At 43.7% G+C, this 13,928-nt stretch overlaps 1 protein-coding gene across 2 annotated transcripts in view; it reads right to left on the bottom strand.

Annotated features, from left to right (window-relative positions):
* Positions 1 to 7,654, bottom strand: part of RSBN1L (round spermatid basic protein 1 like) — a 46,711-nt gene extending 39,057 nt beyond the window's left edge. The window contains exon 1 of one of the 2 annotated variants that reach the window (XM_009902276.2): positions 6,958 to 7,654. In XM_009902276.2, the coding sequence (XP_009900578.2) occupies positions 6,958 to 7,597 (640 nt within the window). In that variant the 5' untranslated portion in view covers positions 7,598 to 7,654. The remainder of the gene's footprint in view (positions 1 to 6,957) is intronic. The other variant, XM_054177962.1, reaches the window with a different exon arrangement.
* Between the last annotated feature and the right edge of the window lie 6,274 nt (positions 7,655 to 13,928).

The raw sequence follows: 13,928 nt of genomic DNA, 5'->3' as shown, positions 1-13,928 counted from the left end.
CTTTTATCAGCTACACAAATCCAATATATCTCTACAAAATTAAGTAATGTCATGATTATACTTTTAAAATGCAGAGATCTGCAGGAAAAAGTATCCCTGTTTGGAGGAAATACACCACCCATGGAATGAAGAGATGACTACACGTCTCATTCAAGTTCACACTGTGAGTGTCACCACAAAGGCTTTGGTTCTAATATCACAGAAACAGTACAACCATGAGTGAAATGCAGCAACAGCAGTATATGAAAATAAGTGCTATATACAGACAGGAAGAATTCCATTGTAAAGTGTTCCACCTCAGCATTCTAAATGGCAGCTGAAGAATGTTTTCACTTCACAGTGAATCCACATGAAGAATTGAATTCAGTGACATGCACGCTTCCAAACTCCAAACTGGATCTTAAATATGTGCTCCATTTCTAAGTTAAACAGCCATTTACAACTAAAGGCTATAGTGAAAGTTTTCTGTTCCCTATCTCAGTAGATACATTCTCATAACGAGTCCATGGATTTCCCAAGTAGTAAATAAAGGAATAAAAACTCATGCACCACACCATTCAGATTTCAGAAATTTAACCAGATCTTTGCCTCCACTGCAAGCTTTCTACAGACAAAAAAATAAATTGAGTGCATAAAGAATAAGCCAAGTGGGAAATGCTCTGTTATGGATTAAGCACAAGGTGCTGTCACACCATGAAATTCACACCCTAAAGCAAATTCAGGAACTTGAGTAAGTCCATTTCAGCACTGAAAGAGGCAAGCCTTACAACCTACTTGGATCCCAAAGGCTGCAGCTGCTTTGCATCAGTTTTCCAGATGGTAACCCACATTAGTAGTCATAGATCACATTCAAAGTATTCTGCTTCTCTCCTCCCTTTAAGGGCTGTCACTGCACATCAGGCACAACATTTACAAACTACAGCTAATGGACACATCAATACAGTTACACCAACAGTATTGTCAATAAACTGGAGAGAAGGGGGAGGAAGTGGGGAGTAGAACATCAGTTGCCATTCCTTCCACTGGCACTCTCCTCCCTTCAAATACCCATAAAAATCAAACTTAAGAAGCCATGTTTACCTGGTTATGCAAATACACTAAGCAAGTTTAACACCGCTATGTTAACTATTTCAACACCTGCACTCTTATTAAGTCGCACAAGGCACACCGGTGAGCAGACTTCCTGACTTAATGAGCATGAAAAAACCATACAGTCCTTCTGAGGCCAAGGGGGAAAAAAACAAAACAAACCACCACCAAAAAAACAACCACCATGACAACAAGAAATATTTGGCTGACATCCTTTCCAGTAATTAAAGATTAAAATTCAAGATATGACTAAAGAAATCCCCTTACCATGCAAGAACATTTCCCCAAGCCCTACAACAACTGGGAAGACAGACCCCCTTCAGAATCAAAATACTTCCATGAAATTTAAATCTAATCTTCACCATTTCCCTAATCGTCACACTTCCAAGAGAAATTCTCTACAAGCAGAACTGAATGAACCAAGTTTAAGCTCAAGCACTGGGAAGCTGCATCAGAAATTAGTAGTGAAGAACACGACAGCTGCAAAGAAGGCCTCTATGAAAGGTTTCAAATCTGATGTTTCAGTCTATCAATCTTCTCTCAGCCAAGAAAAATTCTTCTGGTTGTGGAAAAATAAGTAAGTTTCTGCTGCATAAATCCCATGAAGAGAAGGATTCACGTACAGAAGGGGCTTGCTTTGTTCTCCCGCTTAGAAAACTTAAGATTTTGTTCTGTCTTGCAAAGCTTCATGGTTATTTCACAGAAATTAAAAGGGAATGGCATCGCTTAGGAAAGAGATACACTACTCCAAATTCATCTGGACATTGGATACTTAATGTCACTATTTGCTATCAAAACTAAACTGCATATAAATTTCAAACACCCAAAGAAATATCAGAAGTCCCCCTTCCTCTTGTATTGTATGCCTAAAACCCTAAACACTTTCTAGAAACTGCAGATTACAATGTGTCATGGACTGCATTGAACCTGCTGCTGTTACTCATATCACACTGCAGTCATGCCAGCTTCAAAACGTGAAAGAGCTAAATGGAGCAAAGTATTATGGGGCTTGAAGTTCACATTGCAACATGGGAGGCTTCCCTTCCACTGCTGCTTCCGAGTTCGGGTTCTTGGGTGTGGTCTCTTTTTCTGCAGGGATGGCGGCAAGGCATGTAGGAGTCTGGTATCTACTAGTTTTTGCTTTCTGTTTTATGCTGGGCTTTTCCTCTATTTCACTCTGCTTCTCTGCAAACAGGCTAAGCTAAGGTAATATGCATTGTATAATTAGATTATTAGATATGTATTATAGATTATTAGCTAAGGTAACTTGTGCTTATGACACCTCATGTTTCTATCTCAACCCTGAGTTTTGTATTAGGGGAGCAGGCAGCTTAGCCCTTGCACTAAACCATTACACTGCACTGCAATATGTAAATAGAAATATATTAAAGAATTCAGGAGAGTGATCAAGAGGCCTCAAAAAGCATGACAATGCCCCCTGAGCTAAAGGAGCTGGCAGGGGGAGAGGGAAGAGAGTCAAGCCACAAAGTTTTTTGTTTTGTTTTGGGTGTTTTTTTTTTTTGTTTTTTTTTTTAATTCTTTAAAAAAAATTAAAAAGGCAACAGGAAATAAAAGTAAACAGATGGAAATGTTTAGCAGAAATTTCAAAAAGACAACCTTGCTGTCAAGACACATGGTCCCAGCTCTAAAGAAGAGGAAAAGATGACCCAAAACTTTACCCGACCTACTTTGCTAAATCAGATTATGAGTAATGAGCATTCCACTGGATGCAAACTAAACTTAACAAGCCAGAAAAGTCTAATTTCTTGAAAGCTTAAATCCCAGAAATGTAATGAAACCCAAATCAATGAAGTCATCAGTAAGAATCAGAGGTAAACACCCATTTAAAACCTAAACTAATCTATTCTTTAAAGACAGCAGAAGGGAGGGAGGAAAAAAAATGCATGCTAGATTATCATCTCAGAAGGGTTCGCTCAATTATTTCATTTAAACACAAGCTGTACGTCCTGGTTACGACTCTGTATCTTAAAGGTCTTTCTAATTAATCATAAGATGGATAAATCTGTAAATGAGGATTTGTTCAAGAAAGAAAATGCAAAAATTTTCAAGAGCTGCAAGCATGTCACCCATCTTTGCTATAACCAAACTTAACATCTTCCTATCACTTACAAGTGAAAGGTGCCTCAATCTCGGCTGTCTTACCTAGCAATCCCTATTGCAAGCAAAAGACAAATACCAGCTCTTATAATCAGCTTGTTTTGAATGGTAGGTGAAAAAAACTTCTCAGTTTCTCAGTGTCAACATCCCCTACAATCATGACAGACTAAACTGGAATTAGGGAAATGCAATTGGTACTACTCAAAGTCCTATGATAGCAGTTTTCCAAGTCCAGATCTCACATTCACTCACTCCACACCACTCACATCCTTGTTCCCTGCATCATCTTGCCTGCACCACAGTCTCTGCAATCCCACGAGACAGATTTTGCCATTCTTCCCTCTCTCATTTTCTCCAATATTAAGGTCTGTACACACCCTCTGTCTCTCATCAGCAAAAGGCTTTTTCTCCTAGCATATGCACACAGCTCACTGACCAGAACTGTGACTCCTCCTAATTGACAGACACTGGCAGCCTTGTCAATACTCCAACCCATGCTTTGAGTTTGTACCCATTGCCCTTTGTCCTGGCACTGGCCATCACTGAGATGAGCCCAGCCCCATCCCCATGACCTGCATCCTTCAGATATGAATTTGTAAGATCCTCTTGCAGTCTTCCCTCTTCCAGGCTAAAGAGCTCCAAATCTCTCAGCCTCTCTTCACAAGAAAGATGCTTCAGTCCGCTACCTAATCACCTTTGTTGCCCTCCATTGGACTCTCTTCAGTAGTTTCCTGTCTTGAGCTGGGGAGCCCAGAACTGGGTACAGTACTCCAGGTGCAGCCTCACCAGGGCAGAAGAACCTCCCTCAACCTGCTGGTCACACTCTTCCTAACACAGCCCAGAACACTGCTGGCATTCTTGGCCATAAGGGCACAATGCTGACTCATGAGGAACTCTCACCCCTTCCACCTGTTTATCTTTCCATACTTCTGCACCTTAGCTTCCTCTGCAGAATCTTCTTTCTGGCAGTTGCAACACTGACATATATATCCATTCTGAATGCTATGAGGGAAAAAACAATCAATACCATGTCAGCAGTGTAATTTTCCACAGCACCAAAAGCAAGAAGGTTGTCTAACTACAAACTCCAGGACTTGCCAGATGCACGTATCACAGCATCTACAAACTCACCTTGTTACACCAAAAGGGACATATTTTTCTCATACTTTCCCTGCACATATTCTGTGTGTGCAAGCCTCTCAGGTGTTTTGGGGTTTTTATTATACAATACCTTCTCAATTCACCTTGATGTCACACATGTGGGCTGCCTACATTTTTCAGTCTTCTTGTATCCCACCTTTCCTCTATCCTTGTCTTTTCCACAGCACCTATGTATATGCCTTTTGCCCAAAACAAGATCAGAATCAGCTGCTTCTTGCACAGCTTTTGCATGCTAGTTCCCCCTATTTCACATCAGTATCTCCATCTGGCATATTTACTGTTGCAACCAGAGGCCCTGTGATACCTTCTCCTAGTCTACACCATAGTCCCAGCAATCCCAGTGCACAAATTCTATCTATTCCACCTTCCCATCCTCATGTACCACTCTTATTTTCTCTCTGTAGTTAGGCTTCTGCACACACCCCCATCATGCTTATCTCCATGTATCATAACTGCCTTTCTCTGAAAAGTAAATTATTCACAGGATAACAGCATGAACCTGTTCTTTAATCTACAGTCAAATATCAAACCACTTCAAAAAGGCCGGCAGCTGTCATCAGAACACTCAGTGCATCCCTCATTTCCTTACAGCCTTCTCTGCAAAAAACATGCGGTTTACTGAATACAAAGCTTTTCATTTATATAGGAAACTGTGCAAAAAAGCTTTAGCTATGAAAACCCCTTCCTCTAAATTCTTAAGAGTCAGATGCCCAAGTCGCATTATTTGTCTTGGAAAAAGTTACTTTTTGCCTGTACTTAGGTTTTCAGGCAATAAATGAAAGGTGGAAAGATCTATTCTGAGCAAACAACAACTAAAAAAATCACCTTCTTGTGCCTGTCAGTATGTAACTTCTGAAGAAACATTCTTTCCATATACAAGGTACAAAATCTCCTCTTTAAAGATGAATCACTGCTTCCAGAATGGCTCCATTAACAATTACTCAACTGACACCCTGTCATCGTTTCTTCTACCAATGTGCAACCCCCCCCCCGCCCCGTAATCCTGTTACTGTAACACTGTTCTCAGAGTGACTATAGCTATTGTTTCCATAGCTTCGCTAGAAAGCCATCAGGTGAGGTTTTTTAGCAACTGTCCTTGAGGACTGGAAGGCTTCACCAACATCATCTCTGAAGGGATCAAGTATCATTTCTGAAGACTTCTCCCAAGTCATCTTTTGGACAGAAGAAAAAATAAAGTAAAATACCTGAAAGCATTGAAATGCTGTACTTAAAGGACCACTTGTCCACCAGCAATTGTGATCCCAAGAACAAAATGATACATGCAAAACACTGACCAAAAAGCAAGTAGTAATAATAAATAAATAAATAAATAAAGAGGGGAGTAAAACAAAGGTATTAGTGGAAATTAGTGGGAAAGGCAGTAAGGTAGCCAGAAACATAATCAACAGATAAAGAAACATACTGATATCAATAACTCTTCTCTACAACCTTGGCTCATCCAGTAAGTACATGTATAGAACACAATCAAAGTGCCCTAGGCCTATGTAACAGCTATAATTTCTCTCTCCTTTGAAAGAAGGGAATCTTGGTTTAACTAGGTAAGGGAGTACGTGTTTCAAGGTCTTCGTATTTCAACATAAATGCAAAAGCATCAACATCTGGTTTAGAGGTCACTGGAGAGTGAGAACCCATACACTGGAAGTAAAAACATACATTCCTGTCTATTCTGTATTGCCTTTTACTTCTTAAATGTCTACTGTTGATCACATCAACAAGAATCTATCCTAATATCTTGTCTTACCAGGTATGGCAAGACAGGCCTGAAGGTCCGGAGCATTTCTTGGAAGACACTAGCCCAGTGATTTTCACACAACAAAAAGCAAACCTAAAACAGCAACTAAATGAGATTTCAGAAGTCTAAGTACCTAAATTGTAACTGCATGCTTTTTAGTATTCAATGACTTTGCCTCTAAAAATTAATTCCCTAACACATGAGATCGTTTACATTTAATTTTAATGTTGTGGGGTTTTTCCCAGCGTGTGGTCTTCCCCGTTTCCTCCCCCCAACAATGACAAGTTTAGTTTTGTTCCAGATCTCCAGTAAATTACTAGGCACTCTTATTTCCCTAATAGGTAAGAAAACCTAGGGCCTCTGGCAGCTTCTAGCTGACGCCATCACTAATTCCACACCCCCTTTTTTGACAGGATTGACGGCAGACTAAGCTGCCATCGCCTTCTCCACAAACTTACACAACGCCAGCGCTCTCCTCCCTGAGTCTAGCAAGCAGTCAAGCCTAGCTATCCTCGGCACAGTAGAGGGCAGGGCAGAGGGAACAGACAGGTAAGGCCCCATGAAACGGCACTGTCCCGAGGCCAGCGCACTGAGGCGGGGCGGGGGCAGGCAGCCATTCTAACGGCTCGACCCGAGCATCGCAACCATTTCCTGCTCCGCCGGGTAGCTACTGCTGCTCCGGGCACCTTCACGTACGCCACCATACCCACTGCACCCAGCCCGGGCTTGCTGCCCCTTCTAAATCTCTCCCAACCTCCCCCCGCCCCGCAAGTCTTCCCGCGTCTCAGCTGCCGTCAGGCTGCGGGCGGCGCACAGCCACGGCGCCTGTCCCTCACCTTTCGGCAACACCAGCTTCACCTCTCCGTTCTCCTCCCGTCCTGCTGCACTCAGGCCCCCGTCGCCATCTCCCAACGCCGCGACCAATGCTAGGGCCCCGTGCTTCCTCCTCTCCTTGTCCCGCTTTTCCTTGGGCCTCTTCGGCTTGGCGCTCCCTCCGCCAGAGCCGGCCACCCCACCACTACCGCAGCCTCCCGCCTCAACGGACAGAGCCAGGCGGTGCCGGTGGTGGCGATGCTGGTGCTGCTGGAAGGAAGAGGAAGGGGAGGCGGACGAAGGCAGCAAAACGGCGGGCGATAGCAGCTTCCGGGGCAGTTGAGAAGGGAAAGCAAAGCCCCCCGTGCTCCCGGAGGGGCCAGAAGGGAGCGCGGAGAAGCCCCACGCCGCGGGATTGCTGTAGCTCGGCACGACCGCTGGCAGAGACAGAGACTGCTTGCCGCTCCCACCGCTGCCACCAGCACTGCCCCCTTCACCGTTGACACGCTTAGTACCCTTCAGGCTCTTCTCATCGGCTGCCTTCATCTTCTTGGCGGCTGGCTGAGACCCACGGGAAACCTTCGTATCCGGGGCCGGCCTAACGCCAAACGATTCCTGCTCAGGCGACGCCGCGCCACAAACAGCACTCGACGATTCCGCCATTTTGGGCTCCTGCTTCTATTTACTCTCGGCTCGCCTCGACCGACAGAACCGGGCGGGGAGGGGGGCCCCCAGCCTCGCCCAATGGCCAGAGGAGGCGCCGGAGAGACAGCGAGATCGACCAATCGCAGGACGAGAAGGGGGCGGGTTCTCAAGGGATTGGGGACGGCGGGCTCGGCTGAGTGCGCAGTCGGAGACTGGGGGCGAGGGGACGGGGCTTCGCTGTTAGGGCGGGCGCAGCTGTTTTAGGACTGAAGAGACGCAGGGCCAAACCCGGCCCACGGCTCCAGCGGGTGTGGCGGGGAACGCGGGGCCGGCAACCGCCCCGAGCGATGGCGGGTGGAGCCGGCCTGTGGCAGCCAGAAGAGGAGGTCCGGGCCTGAGGGAACGCAGCCAGTGGGGCAGCTTCTCCGTGTTCCGGATGGTCAGGCTCGTCACGGCGGGTGCTGGAGGCGCTAGCGAGCTGGGAGCTGGTTTCCTTTAATTCTTCAGGTTTGGAGCTTACGCGCTAACAGGACGGTTGAGGGGATCCTTGAAGCCTCGTGTGCTGTTTGCTGAGAAAGGCTTTTGTTTAGAAACAAGGAGAGTTTGGAGTAGCGCCTTTCCTAGGAGCTTACACTGGCAGTGGCCCATGAGGTGATGCTGCCACTCTTAAGCAGAGGCGGCCGCAGCTCTGAGGATAAGCCTTGTGTCCTGGAGCTGCGAGAGTTCGCTCAGTTCGCTGAGGTCGCAGCGACGTTTCTGTCTGCACCCGAATTTTCCACATTCTCACATCATCAGAGACAGTCAGCTTATGGCCTGGGAGCTCTCGTGGGCCCGTGGGCAAACGCTGTGAAAGATTTGCTGCGGTGTGAAATGCTGTCCCACCGGAATAGTCGGATGTCAGTCTCATCAGCAAGATCACCGCCACCAGACCGCTGCGCTTGGGTACAGACGTCGCACCGCTGCTTCCTCCAAAGCTTATTGGAACTTCTTGTAACAAATAGGAGCACCCCCACCCATGCCTTTGGCATCCACGGCTGCCGTGGGTACTAGTTCAGGTACAGACTGAAATTCTGCCAAGGCCTAGTGTAAGCAGGAAACAGTCACAGAAATAAAGACAAGGTGAGCCCTTGTTCCCTGGAGTCTGCATTGCCCATCTCCTGCTCTCCTGAGTCATATCTGCAAGTCTCATCACAGTAGAAGGAGCAGAGAGGCTACCACATTAAATGTTATATGGTAGACTCCTGCCCAATCCAATTGCTTGGTGAAGTTTCACAGATAATGCATTAGCAGACAAACAGGGTTTTGAAGTAAGATTTCTTTGCTTCACAAACTATTTTCATCTGAGCCACAACTGGTCAGTCTCAGAATAAGCTCAACCCTAGCACTCTATATATCTCCTCTTTTGTTTTGTTTTTGCAGATTGTAAACCAGGTGGGATTCGGTTCAATGTTCACCCCAACAACAGTGAAGAATTTTCTGTATTCAGCCAGCTCAGCTTAAGGGATTTTTCCATAGATCATCCTCAAACTGTATTTCTGAGCATGATGGGGAAAATGGCATCTATGTCAAAGCAGGGGAAAGAACATTTCACAGCACCCGTTTAAGGAGTAGTCAAATTTGTTAGCATTCAATCCCGAATGGAAATCCAGGTGTGAATTCACCCACATGGACATAGGGTAGTATAACTAGAATAGGCCTGTGAGTACTAAGGTTGCTTTCAAATCCCTCAGAAATGTGTTACTTGTAGGTGAGGAAAAAAAAACATTTTAACATCTCTAGAATGAAAACTTTGAGGCACCTTGTTGCACTCTCTGAACGTTGCAGGCTTTACAACCCATTTAATCTTCTGTGTTGGTATTGATACCAAAACAACAGTATATTAAGCTTATTCAATAAGCTTCAGATACGGCATAATTCTATTCTCACACTCCCACTTTGAAAAACAACAGTGTTTCCTGAAAGCTTTGATCTGCAACTAGAGTAAATACAGGGCATGCTTTTGGGCCAAGAAACTTGACCACAACTTCTGTGGAATGCTAGAGTCACTTAGGAGTGCAGTGTCATTACTCTCCACATGTCAGGCTTAGCAAGATTAATAGGCTAATTAAGCTAGATAGCTTCATATTTAAACAGCTGAATGTCTTTAAATGCACACTTGCATTAATGTAATTAAATCTTCATATTTCTGAACTTCTTATTGGACGTGCTGGATGTCTGAAAAAAGGCATTGAATCGTAATGTAACATTAATGGCAACATACTAACCTGAAAGGAGGTTGGAGGGAGGTGCAGGTCAGTCTCTTCTCCCCAGAATCAAGTGATAGTATGAGAGAATATGGCCTCATATTGCACCAAGGGAGGTTTAGTCTGGATCTTAGGAGAAATTTCTTTAGTGAAATGGTGGTCAGGCACTGGAATAGGCTGCCCAGAGAGGTGGTGGAATCACCATCCCTGGAGGTATTAAAAAATATGTAGATGTGGCACTTTGGGACAATGTTTAATGATGACAGGGGTGTTAGGTTGGTGGCTGGACTCAATGATCTTAGAGATCTTTTCCAACCCAAACAATTTTGTGATTCTATGAAAATAAAGCTGGTGAGAGGGGGAGTTATAGCTCCAAACTGGATGTAAAAACTGACAGGTAAACTAATAATGGTCATCAAACTGACAGCTGACAGCACGCTACTAAACTTCAGTCAGGCTATTGTTTCCTTTGCTTTTGAAAGTAGCATATCACCCTTGCAAGCATTAAACCAAGTTTTTATTAGTGACTTCTTCAGAAAACTCAATTGAATCAAGGTGACAGAGCACCTGTTAAGTGCAATTGTTGCTTGTTGAAAAACCATTTGACTAACATTTGGAGGCTTTCTGCCATCTCCTAACCATTTGTCAGCAAGGAAAATTATAGGGCTCTGGAAATCCAGAAGCCAGCTCCATGTTTGAGATCCCACAGTCCTGCTGCCATGTGGTATCTAGCTTGGTGGACATGCTCAAGGACAGGGTGTTGTCTCTTTTGCATGTTCTGTCACTAATCACACAAATGGATGGAAGTGCTACACTATAGCTAGATCAAGCATGCATTACACAATATTGAACCCAGATTTCACTATGTCTTCCTTTCTACTGCTTTTTACTGTCGTTACACCTCTGGATGTTGGTGCACAGGCCACAGACAGATGCTTTTGAGTGAGAGACAAACAAAATGAGAAACTTCAGAATAAAAGATATCTTTGAATAAAAGGGAGTAAATACAAGCAATATACCTTGCATAAAAACCAGGTTAGAATCACAGACCTGTTCTGATGCTAATTGGAAACAGTACAATATATATATAAGAAAATTATGCAATCTCAAGAAATACCATCAGAAACACTGATCCCAAACTATTATGGAGAAATATAGTTGCGTCCTCTGCCACAAGTCCAGTCCCCCACAGTGACTCCACAGAGCTTTATGAACTCAGGGAGCCTTTGTGGGGATCACTTCTTGGTGGAATGACTGCAGCATGGTACAGACTCCATACATGCAGAGAGCAGAGGAGCTTAGCTGTTTTAATAGAAGACTTTACATTGATTATAGAAATGTTATCAATGTGCTTTTCTCTGAACGTCCGTATGCACTTAGGGAAAGCTATGAAGATTTGCTAAACCATGAAAACCCAAAAGAGACCAAAGCACAGCAGTAAAAATGCCAGGAACATATCAGTCCAGAACCCAACATACATGAACAAGCTTAGCAGAGTTGGGCCTGTTTATTACAAATGTGTTATCATTTTAATTAGAATAATGATGAAATGCTGATGTAATTGTGTTTAATCAAAATGTTTCTTTAAATACCTATCTTGTTTCAGTACCTAAAGAAGCTAAAGAAGTGAGTGCATATGGAGCATATGCTCACCTAAAATTTATCACATGATAGACATCTTCTATAAAATGAAAAGCTGTGTGTAAGTCCAACAGATGGAGTTACAGTTTTGGCATTATGTTCTTAGCTGTCTACCAAAGTGATGCTCCAGAACCTTGCTCAGGTCTCCACACAGAGATACAATTTTCAGAAACATTGTTTAATCTCTTTATAGTTTCAACAGTTTGCTGTCCCTGTGCTTACTTCCTTGGTTTGGCATCTGTTGAGCTCCTAATTCAAGCATGGAACTCGCTGTGCCAAGAATAAATTAAGAACAGTCAATAACACTTAGACATATTTATGATGGTTTCTGTAAGCAAAAGTAGCCAAATGTCATTTTAATGCTATTAATTTTTCCTACAAGTCATTAAAATGAAATTTATTCACCTTGGAAATGGAGGTGAAAGCATTCTTCTGTGCACAGAATGTACTTACAAAGAGGGTTTCATCACGCAGAAGTGTGACTGATTTTAGAGAAGCCCAGAAAACCCTCATTTTACAATTTTTCAGAACAACCATCAGCTTCCAAATTCTTCTGTAATTACCACCCAAACAACTGAGCCCACTGAGACAGTGGGGACTCACTTGTTTCATAACTGGGACCTGCTGACAGCATGACAAGCCTTGCTGCAGGGCGGGGTTAGAACTTCCACCCGCCATTGTCCTTCACAAGGAGCAGTATCCCCGTGCCTCAGCAACACAAATGTGCAGCCCAGCATCTTTGATTAAGCAGCTGGCAAAGGCAGGTTTATGCCCAAAAGCCTTTTCTTATAGCAAAGCAGGTCTATTTTTCTGACTGCTCAGGGGGTAGTAGTGGGTTAGAAATTTGGAAGAGGGACAGAGTAGGCAACTGGGGACAGCGACGTTTTTAGTTACACCGCTCAGTTGCCAACATGTTGTAAGGTCCATACAAAACACAAAAGGGATTTTACCTGCAACTATTGTTTCTTGGTTTATGTTTCTTTTTCAAGGATCCAGATATTATTGTCATAACTCTTCAGTCTTTTTAACTTCTTTCTAGCACTTGTTTAACATGCAGAATGCCATAGCTCCTGTATTTCTCTTCTGAAGGGAATTTCTAGAATGTCTATTGTTCTCCACCACAGATTTTAGAAAAGTTAAAGTTACTTTACCAAAGTACTTCCTTCAGATAATTAATTCAGATTATTAATTTTCAGATTGTATGGACAACTCAAAGTGAGCCAGCTGAACAAACAGCAAAGGACAGCTCCCTCAGTAGCACGGAGGCAGATGACTACAATAAGGCAAATGTCACAACTGTAATCTGAAGGCCACAGAGTGAGCTACCACAGTTTTGATATGCTGAGAAACTATCTCCACCCACATTAAATCCAACACATCTCACAGAGGCTGCAGGCTAGGTTTAAGCAGAAGGTATTGTACTTCCTTCTCATTAGAATATATTTATGCTAAATAATGTTTAAATGTGTGTACTGAATGGCACTTAGGGACCTTGAGATCCATTCAGGATGGAATGGGTAACGTTTATATCAATCTAACACATCGCTTTCAACCTTCAACCACTGTCTTGGATATGAGGGAGAACCTGGCTGCTGCCAGCTTGCTCAGGTAAAATCACAGCTGTCCTGTACATTGTTACTTGCATGGTCTTGCCCTGATTTAGAGGCAGGAATGCTGATGGAGAGCCCCACATTCCACTAAACCTGGGGAGAGGATTTCTTGTCTCTCCACGGCCCAGAGGCTGCACCAAGTGAAGTTCCTTGTGCTGGTTGCTTTTGATGCTTGGAGATAGTGGGGTTGGAGAAGGAAGGGAGAGAGAGAAACAGGTGGAAAAATCCTTCACAAATAAAATGCATCTTAAGTACTGAAAGATGAGACACTGAAAAGTGTTTCCTTGATACATCTACTTAATACTGAGCTAAAAATTTACTCCAGCCATCCTTCTGAACTGTGCAACTGAAGAGTGCAGAGAATGTACAAGAAGTTATATACCCAGGTGTCCTCTCTCTGACTCTTACTGTCACACATACTTCAGTCTCTAGCAAAACAGAGATTTCTTCTGTTGGTTTAATTATTAATTTAGACAAGCTTGTGATGTGGTCTGTCAGAGCACCTATGCATTTCATGAGTTATGAGGAAGTAAGAAGAGGAGCCCTGAACTGCCAAAACACAGAGTATTCAGTCTAGTGACAAATGGTGGTCCCTTCCAAAATACTTTCCATATGATCTTGGGGCTGCAGCCAGGCCCCAGAGAAGAGCTGCCACACTGGGAGCAGGGTTGAGCTGGATGTTCTAGATTGATCTGGAAGAGGTAGAAGAGAGACCTTTTTGGCTTGTGTAGCCATGCTGACTTCACCACCACAGAAGGCTGGCAGGTGCCAGCCAGGTCATGAAGAGGCCTGATTTATTTCTTTCTTTCCTTTCTTTCAATTATCAGAATAAACCCACTCTGTCTTACGACTCAG

The sequence above is a fragment of the Dryobates pubescens genome, chromosome Z (assembly GCF_014839835.1).
Source record: "Dryobates pubescens isolate bDryPub1 chromosome Z, bDryPub1.pri, whole genome shotgun sequence".
In the NCBI taxonomy this organism is placed as follows: Eukaryota; Metazoa; Chordata; class Aves; order Piciformes; family Picidae; genus Dryobates; species Dryobates pubescens.
This window is presented reverse-complemented; position numbering and strand designations above follow the sequence as displayed.